The sequence below is a fragment of the Equus asinus genome, chromosome 6, assembly GCF_041296235.1.
Source record: "Equus asinus isolate D_3611 breed Donkey chromosome 6, EquAss-T2T_v2, whole genome shotgun sequence".
Lineage (NCBI taxonomy): Eukaryota > Metazoa > Chordata > Mammalia > Perissodactyla > Equidae > Equus > Equus asinus.
The window spans coordinates 62,697,755-62,715,666 of record NC_091795.1 but is presented as its reverse complement, the minus strand read 5'-3'; the positions used below and the strand labels follow the sequence as shown (position 1 = coordinate 62,715,666).

The window sequence follows — 17,912 nt, the reverse complement described above, 5'->3', positions numbered from 1 at the left end:
AGGAATGGCTGGCTAGGGGCCGGGCCTAATGGCCAGGCTGGCCCCTTTCAATTACCTCTTATCTCCAGGGCAACCTGAAGGAAAAGGATGACCTGGGCAGGGGGCTGTGGAGGGGAGAGGAAGCATCAGTGGAGTTTGCATTATTAGGATGGTGATTAAGGTAGTGCCAAAAAGGAGAGGTTTGCAGAGGCATCATGGGCAGAAGCAAACATCTGGACGCAGACTTCTTCCCCAGCTGGTCCTGTAGAAAGGGGCCCCTGCAGAAGCAATAGGGGCCACATGGTCCCTTGTCATGAAATGGCTCTTATAATGGTGACACTTTGCATTTGTGGAGCACTTTATGCTTTTCAGAGTTCCCAGACTCTCAGTTACTTTTCATACAGATCCTGGGAGATAGAGGGAATAATAGCATTATCCCATTTTAGAGATGGGGAAACAGAGGATCTGAGCAAGCAGAGTGACTGCCAGATCCAGAACTAGAACTCAGACCTCCTAGTTTCTAAATGGGTGCTCTTTCCATACAGCAAGGTGAGTGCTCTGGGGTGAGTGTGGGTTCAAGAACCTGGCTGCTCATTAGAATCACCTGGGGCAAAAAAAAAAATTCCAATGCCCACCTGAGCTCCTTGGACCACTGCAATCAGAATCTGGGGAATCTTGTGGGGTGGAGTGGGCTTCGGCATCAGTATCTGTTAAAGCTCCCTTGGGAGATTCTAGTGTGCAGCCAGAGTTGGGAACCACGGTCACAGTTAGGACCGTCTCCTAACTCCCCCAGCACTGGTTTCCTCTGCACCCCAGCCTTCCTTCTGCCCTGGCTGTCAGAAAGCGGCCTTGACCCAGTCTGGTCAACCTGCCTACAAGGTCCATTGGTGTCCCGGGATCAGAAGGATGTCACTGTTTTGCAGAGTACCTCCCCAGCGGACCTGCCACCTGGACCCAATCCTGGAAGCTGAAGTCTCCTGGGGCCCCCTGACAGGAGGTGTGAGCAGAGAGCTGGGGAGGCAGGTGGCTCTGACGGACAGAAAGCAAACAGCTCAAAGGGGTGGCAGGCTGCATTTTATTCATCGTTTATTTAAACACCCTTCAAGCCCTCTCTTGAAGTGCTACTCAGAAAAATAAATATATTGTTTACGAAACCCTGCAGGCTTGCCCCGCATGCTCAAAACCCGCTCCTGAGAGAACATGTAGCATAGAAAATGATTTGTAAAGCAAGGGGGAGCTTCCCTAGGGAGGAGGAGGAGAGGGAAGAGGCAGAAAGAAAAGGGGAGAGGGTCTTGGGCTGGGTTAGTGCAGAAATCCCATCGCTCCTCAGCACAAAATGAGCCTGGCCGGGCACGGGGCCTGAGGTGCCAGAGCTGCTCCAGGGGCGAGAGTCCAGGCCCCGAGTCCATGTTATGAGCCGTCCCGGGGTCGGGGTGGTTTCAGCGTCCCTTCCCCACTTGCCTCCTCACAGAGTGTGGAGCCTGCAGCACCACATGCTGGAACAAAGAAGCCAGCCCCCGCGCCCCTTCTGCACTCAGAAGTGCCCTAAGCAGTTTGCCTGGACGTGCTCTCCAGACAGGACGCAGGAGAAATTGTGCTTTTTGTTTGTTAAGAATGTAAAAAGTTACAGTAGGATGGAACCACCTGGCCCACAGCTCCTGTGGTCTGTGCCTCTGTGGCTGCCGTCTGCCTCAGCTCCCCAGAAGCTTCTCCTTTGGCCATGAGGGCTCAGTCCCCGCTTCCCTCAGAGCACTCAGGAAGAAGGCATCTGCCAGGAGGCCTGCCTGAGGGACGGAGCAGCTGGGTAAATTTAGCAGCTATTTCCCAGGGATTGGCTTGGGTTTGGACGCTGGCTTCTGTGTAAAACACAAATTCATGCAAAGTGTACACGAAACTCCCCCAAGGCAGAGAGGAATTTTCCAGGCCCTAGTAGATCTCCAGGGAGTTAAAAATGGGAAGTCTTTCTTCTTAAAGTGGCCCCGACTGGGATTTTTCCTTGGAGAAAGGGGCTGGTAGCTCTTTGTAAGGCTGATGTGTGTGTGTGTGTGTGTGTGTGTGTGTGCATATGTGTGTATGATGCGGATATGTGGTGCTCCTAGGCAAATACCCAGGACTGTCTGGCATTGTCCACAAGCTGAGGGCATGAGACTGCCTGAGCCTTCTGACTCCTTCTCCAGGCTTGGAGGCTCTGGCCTCTGTCAGAGGTCATAGATGCCTGACCACTGGGCCTTATTAGCAAACAAGGACACCGAGCATGGCTTCTTTACCTGCTTGCTCAGCTCTGAGAAGGCTTGGCTGCTGCCAAGACCTTGGCTTCTGTGTGGCCACAGCTGAGTGGCAAGGGCTTCTTAGAGCCTGTGCCGTCTTTATGGGAGCCCCACGGCCCCAGCATGGGCGGGATGAGTGGCGGCCTAAGGTTAGGAAGCAACTCCAGGAGCCTGGGGGAGCTGGAGCCTGCAATCAGCTATGAGCTGTGGGTCAAACTGGAGACCTCCACATGATGGGAGAGGCCACAACATTTAAGAGAGTGGAGCCCTTTCTTAGCCTGAGGTTCAGAAGAACCTGCACCAAAGAAAGGGGTCGCTATCAATGTCATTGTTCCAGAAGTGATGAGAGGACCCCACCCCTGCTCGCCAAGCTGTCCTATTCTCAGTGCTCACCTGCAAGCAGGATGTCAAACAAGTCCTGTAGGCCTGGGTCCAGGCTCCACCAATCCCCCTGACCTCAGGAGCCCGGCTTTTCCTGGGAAGCAGCCCCTGGCCTCTGGGGCACTGAGTCCTTTGGCCTGAGGTGAAGGATGATAATGTGCTGAGATTTGGGGTGGGAGAGGGACCTGGGGAACACGGGCAAAAATACACGCGTGCCACTGGATCCTACACTACCATTGTACATTGGAGGACTGGTGTTTCTCTGGGAGGTTGGGGAGAGGGAAGGGTCCCTTCCCTGCCCCCTCAAAACATGCTTATGATTCCTTCAGAGGCTCCTTCAAGCTGCCTGCAGTTGCTTCCTTCCAAAGGCAAAGAATAGGAAAAGAAGTGAAAACAGCTAAGGCTGTAGCATGAGCAACTCAGGATAGACTTTAGGAAGCACTGCTGACAGAGAAGACTGCCAAGGAAGGTTTGAGCTTTTCTTCTCTGGAGGCAGGTCCCGTTCCCTCCTGCAGGGCTGGGATTCTGCGCAGTCCTGTGCACTGGTCAGTGGGATCGCCTGGACACCTCTTTGGCCTGTCTAGCTCAGGGAGCCTCCATGACTGGGCCTTAAGCCTCCCGTGCTGTTCCTGGGGCTCGCTTCCTCTGGGCTGGCTGCTAGTTTGCCTGCTGTTGAGTCCTCACAGTCCAGATGCCTCTATCATGGGGATCTCTACTTCCCCGTCTGTATGGCTCAGATCCCTAAGTTATTTCCCGTTGCCTAGGTGACACCTCTAATTGGATGCCTTTTAATCTTTCCTTCTTTTAAAGGGAGAAAACTGACACTTTTTCTCTAGATCCTGTGAGAGGACCCTGCCCCAGGGAACATGTGCCTCTCAAAGTGTGCGGTCCCTTCCATGTGACTCCCTCCGTGACTGCAGCCATCGCCCAGACGGGAGCCCAGGTGATCCCGGAGCTGGCCTCACTGAGTCCCAGTGGATCCTGGAAGTGTGGCTCTCTGGAAGTCTGCCCTTCAGGATCCAGCAAGACTGACCTCTCTCCTGGCCAGTTCTGCCTCACTGGCTTTACCCCCAGATTAGGGCCTGTTTTTAAAATCCAGTCCCAACCCAAATTAGAAATTACCCCCCACCGGCCAAAAAAGAAATGATCCAAATTAGCTGGAGAGTCACCCCGATCCCAACTTAGTTTTTCCTTCCTGCCATGAACTGGAAGGGGAAAGAGGAGGCTGACATTCAAGCCCGACTCTTAATGCTCTGTGTGTGTGTGTCTGTTCATTCCAGGCACAGTGTCCTTCCCTGCAAGGGAGGGGAATTTCATGGCTCTCTATGCGTCTGGGGCAGACGGTGTGAGGTGTCTGGTGCTTTTCTAGACTTCCTGTCAGAGGCTGTATATATCGGTGGGTCACATAGTGTATGACTAGACTCTGGCATTTGTCCTTGGGATTGTCATCTTTTCAGAAGAGAAAAAGGGGCCCAAAGGGTGTTCCTTTACAGTCCGAGAGCCACATCCTTTCAATAAAGGCGGCATCTGGCCTTCCTCCAGGTCAGTGACCCCTACGCCCTCAGAGGGCGACTCTGGGATAACCTGTCCCCTCAGCCTGAGGACCATCCAGAGCAAAGCTTTAATCCTAAAATTGCTTCCATCCACCGCTTCCCCCAGCTCCCTCCCTCCGGCCTTCCTCCACCTGCAATACAGACTGCGAGTAGCAGAAACAAATTCACTAGACCCTCAGCGGGGGCCAAACTGGGTTTAGAATGGGATGTGTCCCAAACACATCACGGGCCCTGCAGCCAAATTCTCTGACATTTGCAGGAAGGTTGCTTTGGGTTCCTATCGACCCAGGGCGCTGACGCAGAGGAGGAGGAGGAGGAGGCGGAGCGGCAGTGGGGGAGGGGGCTCTGCGCTCAGGTCCTCTAAACCGGGAAAAAGTTGAACTGATCAAAGGAAGTTAAGAAAAAAAGTCCTCACCACCACAAGCAAAAACTCTTGTCTGAGAAGATTCGGACGTTCCTAATAATGAAAAGCCTTCCCGTGGATGACGCTGGTGAAAGAAAGGAGGTTTGGGGGACTCAGAGATGTGCCCCAGCCTCAGAGATCAGCCGGCTGAAGCAGCGCAGGGCTCCGGAGCCGAGCGCTCCCCAGCCTGCAGGTCACCCTGGGCTTTCCCTCATTAAAAGTAGCTGCCCTGTGTGCTGTGCTCAGTGGACTGACTCCAGGCTGAGAACGGCCAGCTAAGCCCCTTACCATTGCAATTTCCAAGTCTCGGGGAAATGCCACAGTGCGCAAGTTGGTGCTGTTTCATCTCATTGCATAATACTACACCATTCTCAGTGTGTAGCGGCTGTTCTATATATACGCATCGGGAGGCAACATATGGCTCTCCCCACCCCCACCTGTCAAAACTGTGACTATATCACTTCTGACGACCAGAAGGAAGCTGCTAGGCTGGGCCAGGATTCTAAATGCTGCGGAGGTAATTCAGAGCCATGAAAAGTTGCACCATATGCTTTGGGGTCGCCGGCTGCTTATGTGCATGGAGACAGGGTTTAGTGCCAGTCTGCAAAACCCAGGGGTGGCACTCTCCTCGCTGCGGTATGCACCGGGTGAGGGTCTGGGGTGCCACTTTTTCTCTCCCTGGAGGAGAATCCGCTGGGGCCACGGTTCTCCTAGAGGGGACCCACAAGGAAAACAGGCTCCCCCAAAACCTGCCCTTGATAACATCAGGCCTGGCCAAATAGTGTTTCTTTAAAAAAAATTTTTTTTGGTTTCATTTTATTGGATAGAGATTAAGAAAGCGCCAGGGTCTGAGAGATGGAAAGCAAACCACGCCCAGCGGCACGCCAGCCTGGTGAGGGTCCTTGGCGCTGCCGGGCGGGTGGGCGCGCGGTCTACCTGGAGGCGCTGGTCTCGGCCAGACGGTTGTTCATGATGCCCAGCGCGCCCACGCCGCCGGAGAAGCCGTTCTGGCGCGTGTTGACGCACACGCTGCGCGGGTAGCCGTTGGCCGTCTCCGACAGCTGCTTCTGCAGCAGCGCCAGCGACACCTTGTTGGAGGCCGTGAGGTCGCGCATGGAGATAAGCTCGCCCGACAGGCGGCGGCCCTCGGCGTCGCTGTCGCGGGCCCCGGGTTCGGCGCCGAGCGCGGCCAGGCGGCGGCGCAGCCGGGAGCCCGGGGTGATGGCGTTGCGCCGGGCCAGGGGCGCGCCGGGCGCCGGGCAGCAGCGCGCGCAGCAGCGGCAGCTCAGCTTGCGCAGCATCCAGTTGAGCACCTGCTTGATGAGGATGGAGATGACGTTGAAGAGCGAGTAGATGCAGCACACGCCGAGCAGGATGAAGAGGAAGTTGCCCAGGCGGTAGAGCCCCTGGTTCCGGTAGGCGGCGTGCTGGCTGCTCACCAGGTCCCCGAAGCCGATAGTGCTGAAGGTGACGAAGCAGAAGTAGAGCGAGTCCATGTAGTCCCAGCCCTCCACGCTGGTGTACATGGCCGAGGCGCAGCACGACAGCAGCACGGCGAACAGGCCCAGAATCAGCAGCACGTGGTACACCGAGGGCTTCCAGCCCGCCAGGCAGTCGGCCTCCGAGAGCGCCGAGCCGCGGCGGAAAGTGGCGGGCAGCAGGCCGCTGCGGCGCAGCTGGCGCTCCCGGCAGGCGCGCATGACGAAGGCCAGTAGCGAGATGATGCGCTCCAGGAAGAGGTTGAAGAACAGGATGGTCCCGGCACAGCCGAACAGCCCATAGGCGATGAGGAAGGCCTTCCCGCCCACCGTCGCGGGGGTGGTCATGCCAAAACCTGCGGAGACAGGGCAAGGGTCAGCGAGGTCCTGGCAGGGCAGGTGGTCCCTGCCGGGCCCGGTGGTGGGGAGGGCAGGCGAATGCCAATGCTGACATGGCTCATATCCTGAGCGGCATCACTCAGTGAAATGGTAGACATGTCTCTCCCTTGTACTAGACACAGTTCCTGATCTTGGCAACTCCTAACTGACAGAGTTTAGGAGTTGGGGACAGGTCCCTGTCTTGGGGATCTAGAAATCACCCTTGCTCAGACAGTGGCCTAGGGAAAGGTTTGGGCCCACCTGGGTCCTGTGCTGCCGTGTGTCTGGGTTGCTTTTATCCTGGGAGGTCTGCTCTGTGCCTGGGCAGCAGATTATTGCTTTGAACTCATAATTAAGTCTTAACTTACCACTTGCACAAAGCACAGTCTTTTTTTTTTTTTTTAAAGATTTTATTTTTTCCTTTTTCTCCCCAAAGCCCCCCAGTACATAGTTGTATATTCTTAGTTGTGGGTCCTTCTAGTTGTGGCATGTGAGACGCTGCCTCAGCGTGGTTTGATGAGCAGTGCCATGTCCGCGCCCAGGATTCGAACCAAGGAAACACTGGGCCGCTTGCAGCGGAGCGCGGGAACTTAACCACTCGACCGCGGGGCCAGCCCCTCAAAGCACAGTCTTTAAGGGAGATTCTTTATCAACTGATTTCTGCAGAAGGCTTGGCTTCCTGCCAGCATGCTCGACCCATGCCATCCAGGGCAGCGCAGCTCCGGCCCTCCAACCTGAGCTCTCAGCCTGTTGCTGGCTGTGGTGTCTTTGTGGGACCACGGTTGCCTGACTCTGGTTATGGGAGGGGATTTCACATCTTGGAGAAAGATTCTCTGCCGCTTGGAGTCTGAGCTGAAAATGGGTCACGTGTCTGAGCAGCACCACGGCACCTTTCAACCCGTCTGCAGCAAAAGTTCAGGGCATCTCTGTTTAATTCATGCCCAGTATCAGGAGGGTCACCTGTGTGCTGCCAGCGGGGTGGGTCCAGCCCTGGGAAAGGAGTGGCTATTTCCCTAAAAACTCCAGAGGAAATACTCTTTCAGAGTAATTCCTTAAATTTGCATGCGAATCATTTTCTGGATCCCCTGGAGGGAATGCCCAATTGCCTGACATGGTCTTCATCTTATGCTTAATGACTCAAGTTAGGAGAAAATCTTATGATGATGATGCGGGGTCAGTGAGCCCAGGAGTCGAAAGAAAGATTTCTTGGACTCTCAAGATCTGGCAGTAGTGCTCTTTTATTTAGAGAATAGTGTGGAATAGCATGGGGACAGGACCCATGGGCAGGCAGAGTTGCTGCTGCTGCCCCGAGTTGAGGGTTAGGGCTAATTTTATAAGGCATGGGTATGTGAGTCATCTCTTTACAAGACAAGGGAAAGAACATGGAAAAAAAGTTAAAATGGTATCAGTCCAGGTGGGGTCTGGTCATTGGGTGATCCCATGACTTTTAGACAAGAATCAAATCGGATTAAGTAAAGGTCAGATGCCACCACCCTAAATCAGTTACATAAGATTGCCAGACAGCAACCAACTTAAGTTCTTGCCTTCCCCATTAAGAGTTTCTAGGGACAAGGTCATCTCTCTTCTTCCTGGTACAGAGAGGGAGGCACCTTTTACAGATAGAGATTTACCTTACAAATGTAAATGTGTCCCAACAAAGGCAAGTTCCATTCCCCAGAGCCTCCCTCCCTGTCCCAGTTTATCAAAAGCAATCAGCCCCAAACAATCGCAATGCCAAAGAGGCATATCCTGGGGTGGCCAATTTCAGGTCCCTACAAGGTCATCCCCCCTTCCTTCACAAGTGCAAATATCTCTCGAAGAGCAAGCAAATTCCAGTCCTCGGAGCCTACTGCTCATCTGCAGTTTTAAAAGTAACCAGCCTAAAATCCTCATCAATGATGTTGAGGAAGATGGATTATGCCCCTAGATTCAGAATTTGGCCACAAAAGTGTGAGAAAACCAAACAGTGTAACCAGGAATGGAATAAAGGGATTTTGCTATACTTTAAAGCCAAACTCAAGTTCTTGAATTCATAAAGAAATCAGCTCTGAATCTACGTGGCTACCTGTGGAGTGTGTGTGTGTGTATTTATAGAAAGTCCTGGACTGATAACCCAAGTGTCCAGCAACTTAAGTCATGGTCTTTTCATACAAAAAATACTATACAACAAGGAAAGCACGAACCACTGCCACTTGCAACAACAGGGATGAAGCTCACAAAAAGAATGTTAAACAAAGGAAGCTGGACACAAAAGAATATACTCTGGGGGCCAGCCCCGTGGCTGAGTGGTTAAGTTCGAGTGCTCTGCTGCGGCAGCCCAGGGTTTCACTGGTTCGAATCCTGGGTGTGGACATGGCACCACTCATCAGGCCATGCTGAGGCGGCATCCCACATGCCACAACTAGAAGGACCCACAACTAAGAATATACAACTATGTACCAGGTGGCTTTGGGGAGAAAAAGGGAAAAAATAAAAATAAAAAATAAAATCTTAAAAAGAAAGAGAAGTTGATATTAGAATTATAAAAAAAATAGAATATACTCTGTACGATTGCATTTATATAAAACTCAAAACCAGGCAAAACCAAACTATGGTAATTTTTTTAGGGATGCATACTTGGTAAAATTATAAGGAAAAGCGAGGAAGCGATTTCAATAAAAGTCAGTTGGGATCTCCTCGGGGAGTGGCAGGAGGTAGTGACTGGGAAGGGACACTGGGGTGCTGGAAATGTTCTGTTGACCTGGGTGGTGGTTTCATGGGTGTTAGTTGTATAATAATTTGTCAAACTGTGTTTTATGAGGTTTTCTTTGTATTCTCACGATAAGGCAAATTTTAGATAATTCCTACACTGTTAGGACTGTAAGGACTTTAATTCTGACCGACCCCTCACTGTGAAGGTGAGGGAGCAGGGGCATGACCTCCAGCTTGTTGGGGACAGACACAATACATGTGTCCTGGCTTCTAGCCGGTGCTTAGACCGTTATACACAACACTGCTTCTCCTCACATAGGGAAACAAAACTGCTAGTAGGGGGATCATTTTGCTAAATTCCTGAAGAAATGGAAAATCCTGAGCCTGGAAAATTAATACTTCGCCTAAGACAGTATTGAATGGGATTTCCCTATTCTTTAGGATTCTCAGCTAAAGTGTCAAAACTAAGAGTGACATGTGGTACGTTAGCCCCCATTCTAGAGAGAAGTTCTAGATACATCTATGCTGGATTACCAAAACAGCAAAACAGGTCTGGCACCTAGCAATCCCCACTATCCACTTCCAGGGGGTTCTGAAAGGCTAGAAATTGTCCAGGGATAACGGAGGATGGTCATGAAGTCGGAGAGCTGTTGTAGTAGAGGGCGCTGTGCATCCTCCACCCGCCCCCGGGCCACGTGGTGGGGGAGGCGGTCAAGAGAACCTCGGGCTGCAGCAAGAGAAGAGGTGGCGGCTCACTTCTCGGCTGGATGCTGGCTGAGCTGCAGACACTGGCAGGCCCAGCCAGGGCCACTGGCGTAGAATATGTTGCGAGTTCCGGGAGAGCCAGCGGTGTCTCCTGGAGTCTGAAGCTGAGTGGGAGAGTTGTCTGAGTGGGAGGCCGACTGGGGCAGCCCACACAGGCAGGATAGGGAAGAGGACAGCAATGGGAGCAGCCTGTACTTCCAGGGCTTGCTGTGTCAAGGGTGTGTGAAAGTGACATGGGTCAAGTGGACACTGCAGAAGGCAGCCAGATCTGAAGGGACTCTGCCCAAGAGGGCTGCCTGCTGGATCAAGGGTGCCCTCACAATAAGAGGCTGAGGAGCAGATGGCTGGGGACAGAATGTGAGGTGGTCACAGGGGGTACCGTGGAGAGGACACCACCCACTCAGGGAATGGTGCAGGACAGTGGTCCCTGAGGAGGGGTCTCCAAAGACCCATAAATGGGCCCCACAAAAAGGCATGTCTGTCCTAACAGTGGGCATTGCAGCCCCACCAGCAAAACCTAAGAAAAGATTATAGTGGGGCCAGTGATGTAAGACCAAGAGCGAACAAACAGACTCCCCCTCCGGCACCGCAGGTCCCCGAGCTGTGGGCCAGGCTCGAGCTGGAGGGAGAGGCTGAGCTTTGATTAGAAGTGAATTTGATTAGATTTTGATTTAGATTGGATTGGACATTTGAGAATGAGTCCCAAGTTTAAAACTGCTGGTACTTTCTTTTTGTTAGAAAAAAAAAACCTATTTGGAAAACTACAAAAGATGTCGTTAAGGGATCCAAAGGGGAGTTCTTTAAGAAAATAGAAGACAAGACTATTTCCTGTGTTGGTGCATTTAATAAACTGGTTGCACCTGGATTTACTCTCCACAGTGGCGAAGGCCCACACCTGAGCGTGCCAGCCCCCATGTGCCATCTCACTTCATCTCCACAGCAACCTGAGAGGGGAGGCACACCCCCATTCAGCAGATGAGGAAACTCCGGGCCAAGGGGTTAAGTAGTTGTCAAGGCCCCACCAGCCTAGAAATGGTGGAGCTGAGGCTGAAACCCAGGTCTGCTAGTGTCTAACATCCATGTTCTGTCCACCACCCCAGACTGTCTTCTGAAAGCATCACAGGGCCTCCATTGCTCTTAGAAAACCAAATTGCAGTCCTCCAGGGTGGGCAGGCAGGAGAGCACGTACATGTGGGGAGGGTGGCTGACCCTTAGTCACCACCCCTGTCCCCGAGAGTCCTCTGCCCACTTGCGGCTCTCTTTCCGCTGACCATTGCTGGGAGAGGGGCCACCGCTCCTCCCTGAATGTTCTCACCAAGGTGGACTCATGCCCCTCCCACAGCACAGCTAAGACAAGCAGGGCTATTAAACCAGACTTGAGCCAGAGCTTGGGGACAGCAGGAGGAATGAGACACAGGGGGAACCACTGCTTCTGGCTAACAGTCTGGCTGGCTGCCCACAGGCAGGGTACTCATTTGCCCCTTGGGGTCCCCACAGAACTGCCCCTGCCTGGCCTACCCCCCTGAGGCAATGGCCACGTCTTCCACTCTCTGAGAGCATCCTCCGATTCCTCCAAACTCCTCTGTCCGAACTCCTGGCTTCTGCCCGAGGCTCCCCTTTGGAGTCTGGGTTTCTTGTTGAGGATCTGCCTCTTCCCTTGCTGATGGAACCCAGAATGAGACCTGTGTCCCACCCACCGTTCTCCTTCCCCACAGGGGCACGGCCTCATCCCACGGCCTCTATAAGGCAGCACCACCAGGTCTGCAGCCAGAAACCCAACGTCCACCCATTCATTCCCTCAGCAAACATTCACCGAGGACCTCATTTGGCATGCCTCGTGCTAGGCTCAGGGATACGGTGGGAAACCAGACAGTCACAGTCCCTGTCCTCAGAGAGTATCGGGGCTGCCTTCTTAGAGGTTTTGTATGGACCCCACCTCTCTGCCGCCCACAGGCCAGGGCACAGCTTTTCCCTGCTGCCCCCACATGGAGGCTGGGCCAGAACTTGTCCTGGGGCCTCTTAATGGCTGTGACTGCAGGCCCCAAATGACACCGAATGCTTGACTGGCTGTGGCACTATCTGTGCAGAACAAAGGGGAAAGGCAGATCAGCAGGTTCTCTGACAGCACAGTGGGCACTCAATGCAAGGGTCCCTCTCACTGCCCCAGTGCCTGAGGTCTGGCTCCTGTGCCTGCTTCACGTCCCTGTGCTTTCCTAGGATCGCACTGTCAGCTCAGCTCGGGAGGCGACACAGTCTACCCTCCTTCTCCACCAACACCAACAGGCTCAGGGCTCTGGGGGGTGCGAGGCCCTGGGCTCAGGCTTCTTGCTGAGGGCAGTGGGGGCCGAGCCTGGTGCCGCTGCCTAGCCAGATGCTTCCCAGAGTGGAGGAGCAGTCCCCCAAGCTCCGGCAATCTGTGGGGAGCCAGGCTGGCTCTGGAGAGGGGCCTTGAAGCTTCAGCCAGAGAAAAGGCAAACCCAGCCACCCTGAGAACCCTCTCCTCCCCCAGTTGCACCCTGCAGAGGCGTAATCTGTCCTCGGGTTCGCACCCAGCCTGTTATTTTGTTTATGCCACAATTGATCTGCCATCCCAGTTTGCAAAGAGCAGACACTGGGGCTTTACTGTGCTTCTCTGACAAAAGCTGTGAAGCTTGTTCCCACAGCCTGTCTGGTGCCGCCTTCGCAATCGGGGCCCTGGTGACAGGCCCTCTGGAGTTCAGCTCAAAGAGCCTGGAAGTGAGATGGGGCAGCCAGCACTGATCTGTATCAGGTACCTCTGGGTGCAGCCTCTGTGCCAGACACTGGACTCGTCCAATCCCCCACCACCCTGGGACAGAGGCACATCAACCCCAACAATGCAGGCAAGGGCACGGGCAAGGGAGAGGAAGGTACCGGGCTGAGTGACAGTTTGTAAGTGGCCGAGCTGACCCTGAAGCCCTTTCTACTGTGCCAGACAGTTGGAAAGTCTTGGCTCATCACCTCTGGGAGCTTTTCCTGCCGGCTCTGCAGTGTCAACTTGGAGGAGGGGAATATAATTTATAGTACATATATCAGGATATATTTATCAGTATATCAGGGATACTTTTGAGAGTAAAAGGGGCAAGTCTAATAATCACCCCAGGACAGCATGTATAAACCAGGGTTGAACCAAGCCACTGGGATGTATGATTAAAATGCAGATTCTAAGACAGGTGCCGCTCCAGAGTTTATTTAGTGGGTCAGGAGAGGGGTCTAGGAGTCTGCGTTTTAACTAATGTCCCTGATGATTCTGACACAAATAGGCTAAAACCCTTCCTTTAAGAGACAATGTTATGGGGCTGACCCCGTGGCTGAGTGGTTAAGTTCGCGCGCTCTGCTTTGGCGGCCCAGGGTTTCGCTGGTTCGGATCCTGGGTGCGGACATGACACCACTCATCAGGCCATGCTGAGGTGGTGTCCCACATGGCACAACCAGAAGGACCCACAACTAGAATATACAGCTATGTACTGGGGATTTTGGGGAGAAGAAGAAGAAGAAGAAAAAGAAAACAAGATTGGCAACAGATGATAGCTCAAGTGCCAATATTTAAAAAAAAAAAAAAGAAACAATGTTATAAGGTATCCCTGATGACTCTACTGGTTGGAATCTGCCCAGTTTCAAATATTTTGACTTAAGTATCAAGAAACCTAAAACCCTGGTGGTAGACTTTGTACCTGTCCCCTGTCTCCTTAACCACCCCTGCCACCCTCTAAGTGTAGCAGCCAGGCCACTTGAAGAGCTGACCCAACTCCAGGGGTGGGGTCCATTAGTCCAGGCCAGTCAGGATAATCCAGTCCCTTACCATGATTGGCTCAAGGATGGGTAAGCCTAAACCAATCAGTGCAAGACATTTCCATGGCTACAGAGATTGGCTCAGGGATGGGCATGTGACGCCATTCAGGCCAATCAGAAGAGAGAAGAGTTTCTGGCATAGTTTTTGGGTTAAACGGTTCTCACTCTTTTAAGAGAGCTGCCCTGGATGTGGAGGGAGCAGGAGGTGGTGTCACAGGTGGCTGGCAGCCTTCTGCGGCTGTGAGGAAGCTGACACTACAGAAGGCTGAGTGGAGGTGGCCTGAAAGCAATGAGGCGGTGATGGCCCTAATGAGCTGTCACATCGGACTGGCGCTGCTACCCGACCTACTGCTGGACTTCCAGGCGCGTAAGCCCATAAATCCCTTTCCCTGCTATGCCTTGAGCGACATGCAACCGAACACACTCCAGCCAGTGCCGAGGGTGAAGGGCCTGGTTAAGCACCCCAGTGTCCAGGAAACTGTACCAGACTTGAACTCAAAGGTTTGACTTCTGCTGTGGCCTCCATCAGCCAAGGGAGTGGAGCAAGTCACGAACTTCTCTGAGCCTTGGTTTCTTCATCTGTAAACTGTAAACCTCCCCATGTGAGCGCTCTTTGTAAACTCTAACCCCCGTGCTAGAATGTGCTCCTCAAGATGAGAAAATAGACTCAGTGGGGGGTGAGGGGGAGAGAATTTCCAAGATTAAAAAAAAAAAGATGGATTAAAGTGAACCAAGTTGATTTACTGTGAGACTTTTGAGAGCGCTTACTGTGTTAATGTGATTTATGAATCCAAGGGGGCAATGTCAACACTGTCCAGTGTTCCCCAAACTAACTTGACCACAGACTGTATTTAATGACCTCGGGTGACTTGAGTGTTTCAAATAATCATCTTTGGGAAATGCTGCACTCTACCCTCATGAAGAATTAAGGATGAGACACTTTAAAAGATTGGCACCTGAGCTAACATCTGTTGCTGATCTTTTTTTTTGTTTTTTTGCTTTTTCTCCCCAAATCCTCCCAGTACATAGTTGCATATTTTCGTTGTGGGTCCTTCTGGTTGTGACATGTGGGACACTGCCTCAGCATGGCCTGAGTGGTGCCATGTCTGCACCCAGGATCTGAACCGGGGAAACCCTGGGCCGCCGAAGCAGAGTGCGCGAACTTAACCACTCGACCACGGGGCCGGCCCAGGATGAGACACTTCGAGAAATGCTTGAGGATGTCCCACATCTTTCAGTCGGCACCCTGACGCCGCAATGCCTAGAACACTGCCTGCTGTGAAGAACGTGCTTGGGCAGGCTTGCTGAATGAATGAGGAGACTCTCACTCTACTTGTTTGGAGAGGCGATTCTCAAATGAGATTGCCTAGGACCCCCCTGGGGATCTTGTTAGATTCTGGGGTGGGCCTTCCAATTCTGCATATCTAACCTGCTCCCAGGTGATGCCACTGCAGCTGGTCAGTGAACCTTAATTTGAATAGCAAGCACAGATGACTTCCAGTATGAATTACCTTTCAGGGCTTGTCTCTACAATGAGATCGGGAATCCCTTGCAAGTAGAAACCACATCATATTGGCTATTTGGAACTAGGCTGCTCAGGTTTGAATCTTAGGTCTACCACTCACTAGCTGTGTGTCTTTGAGCAAATGTTTTAACCTCTCTGTGCCTCAATTTCCTCATCTGTAAAATGGAAATATTTTCCACCTCAATAATTTTTTGTACTAAATTGAGTTAATATATGCAAAATACTTAGAACAGTACTTAGCACATTAATAAGCCCTTAATAAAGGTTTATTATTATTAATCTTTCTATTCTCTACAGGGAACAAGGAAATCTTGTATAAAGTAGGCACTAATCGTTATTTGTTGACTGAATGACTGAAAGTAAAAATGTCAAGAACTTCTCAAGGGCGAGAGTTAAATATCAGAGAGAGTGGGAGCACTGCGGTGCGGGGCCAGCAGGCAGGGACTGGGAAAGGAGTCAGGACTCCTCAGGGAAATACAGGATGCCCAGTAAACATGAATTTCAGATAAACCACAAGTCATTTTTCAGCATGAGTACATCCCAAACATTGCACGGAACATCCCTACACTAAAAAATGATGCCTCATTTATCTGACTTCCAAATTTAACTGGGCGGCCTGTATTTTTATTTGCTATATCTGGCCACCCTGCCCTGGGCCTCACCTGTCTGCTCGGCATGCTCCTCTGGGAAGCCTTTCCCAACGTCCCCATCTCATCTGATCCTTCCTGACTGGCGGGAGGAGGGAATGACAGCCTTGCTTTAATAATCAAGGAGCTTGAAGCTCACACGAGGCTGGGCCTTGCCCAAGGCCAGGCCAGCAAGGCCTTCCAGTGCCCCTCCATCTCCAAACAGGGAACAGTGGGAGATGTGGAGTGTGCTGCGGAGTGGAGGGTGGGGCTGCCATGAGGCTGCTGTGTGGCTGGAGCTGAGACACTGACTCTTGGGGAGAAGGACGGAGGCTCCTGACCACGCTCTATGAAGGAGGGCTGGCCACGTGAGAGAGCATCTGGCCAGAGAGACTTCCCTGGGACGTGAGCCTAACCCTGAAACCTCACCATGTCATCCTTCTCCAAATCACTCCCCTGGGGAGAACATCCAACCAGCCTGGATAAACCCCAAACCTTTTGGGAGAGCTCGGGCTGAAAGGATGGCTGGGAAAAGTCATTAAAGCATTCGGTGACAAGTGAAAACGTGGAGGGGGATAATAATAGCTGACATGGACTGAGCCCTCACTGCTCCAGGCTCTGCACCAAGGCTCCATGTGCATCGATGCATTTCAGCCTCACGACAACTCTATGAGGCACTGGGTCTCATTCATTCTAAGTCACAGCTTCTTTCATTGAATTTTAACATCCCTGAAATCAGGATGCATCTTACAATCAATGGCCTGACATAATTTATTTGGCAGCATTTAAAATTCTTAATGGTATACAATAGTGGTGCATTTATAATTGATGGTGTCTTGGATTTGATGAATTACAGTGGGAATGATCATCCTCATTTGTGAGATTAATAAAGGGAGTCACATTTAATAGATAAAGACACTGAGGTTAAATAACTTGCCCAGATCACAGACAAGCAAGGGGCAGAGCTCAGATGTGAAGACGGAGGAAGCTGCTTGCAACGTGATAAAGGAGACAATCATTTGCACACGGGTTCAGAAGAAGGGGAGGTTGGTTGCTTTCAGCTGGAGCAGCAGTTCTTCACTCTGGCTGCGCAACAGAATCACCTGGGAAACTTAAAACCATCCCCCAGGCCCAGGCACACCCAGACCAGCTTAGGGCAGAATCAGGACCGAGGTCCTCCCGGTGGAGTGACTGGGGAAGACTTATGAAGGAAGAGGTGTTTGTGTTCAGTCTTGAAGGGTGGGTGGGTGGGATTTCGAGAGGGAGGCAGTAGAGGCCTGGGTTTGAGAAAGGCCTGCCCCACTGGGAGACTGCTGTGCACAGGGCCGCGTGTGTGAGGGCTCAGTCTGGCTGGGTCCCACACGCAGCTCCGTGCCTGGGCCAAGACACAGTGTTCAGTAACTCTTGCTGATGGAGGGGGTGAACCTGTGGAAGAAGGAAAGGACAAGGCTGGGAGAATTTCCCATCCACCTTGTACTCAGGCTGAACTTACAGGAGCTTTGTGAGAGGGAGAGTATCACTGGCACCTCTAGAAGCTTCTGCAGCAGCCGGCTGCATGCCCTGCCTTATAGAAACTTACACACTCTGGAAACCTCAAGCTGCAGCAGATAGACTCAGTGAGTCTCCATTCCTGCAGGCCTGGGAAGGGCCAACATCACTTTCCTCTCCAAGGAGAGAGCAGAGGCTGGGAGCAGGGGCTGTAGCGTCAGGCTCTGGGGCCTCCACTTGCTAACAGGCAACTGGGCAACGCAGACCGGTTACTTCTCCCTCTAAGTTGGCCTGATGAGTGCCTACCTCGGAAGCGTGCTGTGAGGAGTAAATGAGGAGGTGGTTCCTACATGCCTCCCACAGTGCCTGGGGCATGTAAGTGCTCAAAGAGGAACGAGCTGGAAAACACCATGGCGAGGCCTGGTCCTCGCAGCACAGCTGAAACGCGTTGTCAGGTGACCAAGCCAGGAATGGGCACGCCATGACTAAGAATTTTGGCGGCAAGGAACAGCTGCCATGCACACAGCCAAGACCGACTCTACCCTTGACTTGCTGCCCTTTCACCTCA

At 52.4% G+C, this 17,912-nt stretch overlaps 1 protein-coding gene across 1 annotated transcript in view; it reads right to left on the bottom strand.

Moving 5' to 3' along the window:
* Window positions 1-1,042: 1,042 nt before the first annotated feature.
* The window catches only part of KCNK12 (potassium two pore domain channel subfamily K member 12), a 53,196-nt gene continuing 36,326 nt past the window's right edge, over window positions 1,043-17,912 (bottom strand). Inside the window, exon 2 of the mRNA XM_014833054.3 lies at window positions 1,043-6,417. Within this exon, the coding sequence (XP_014688540.2) occupies window positions 5,516-6,417 (902 nt within the window). The 3' untranslated portion in view covers window positions 1,043-5,515. The remainder of the gene's footprint in view (window positions 6,418-17,912) is intronic.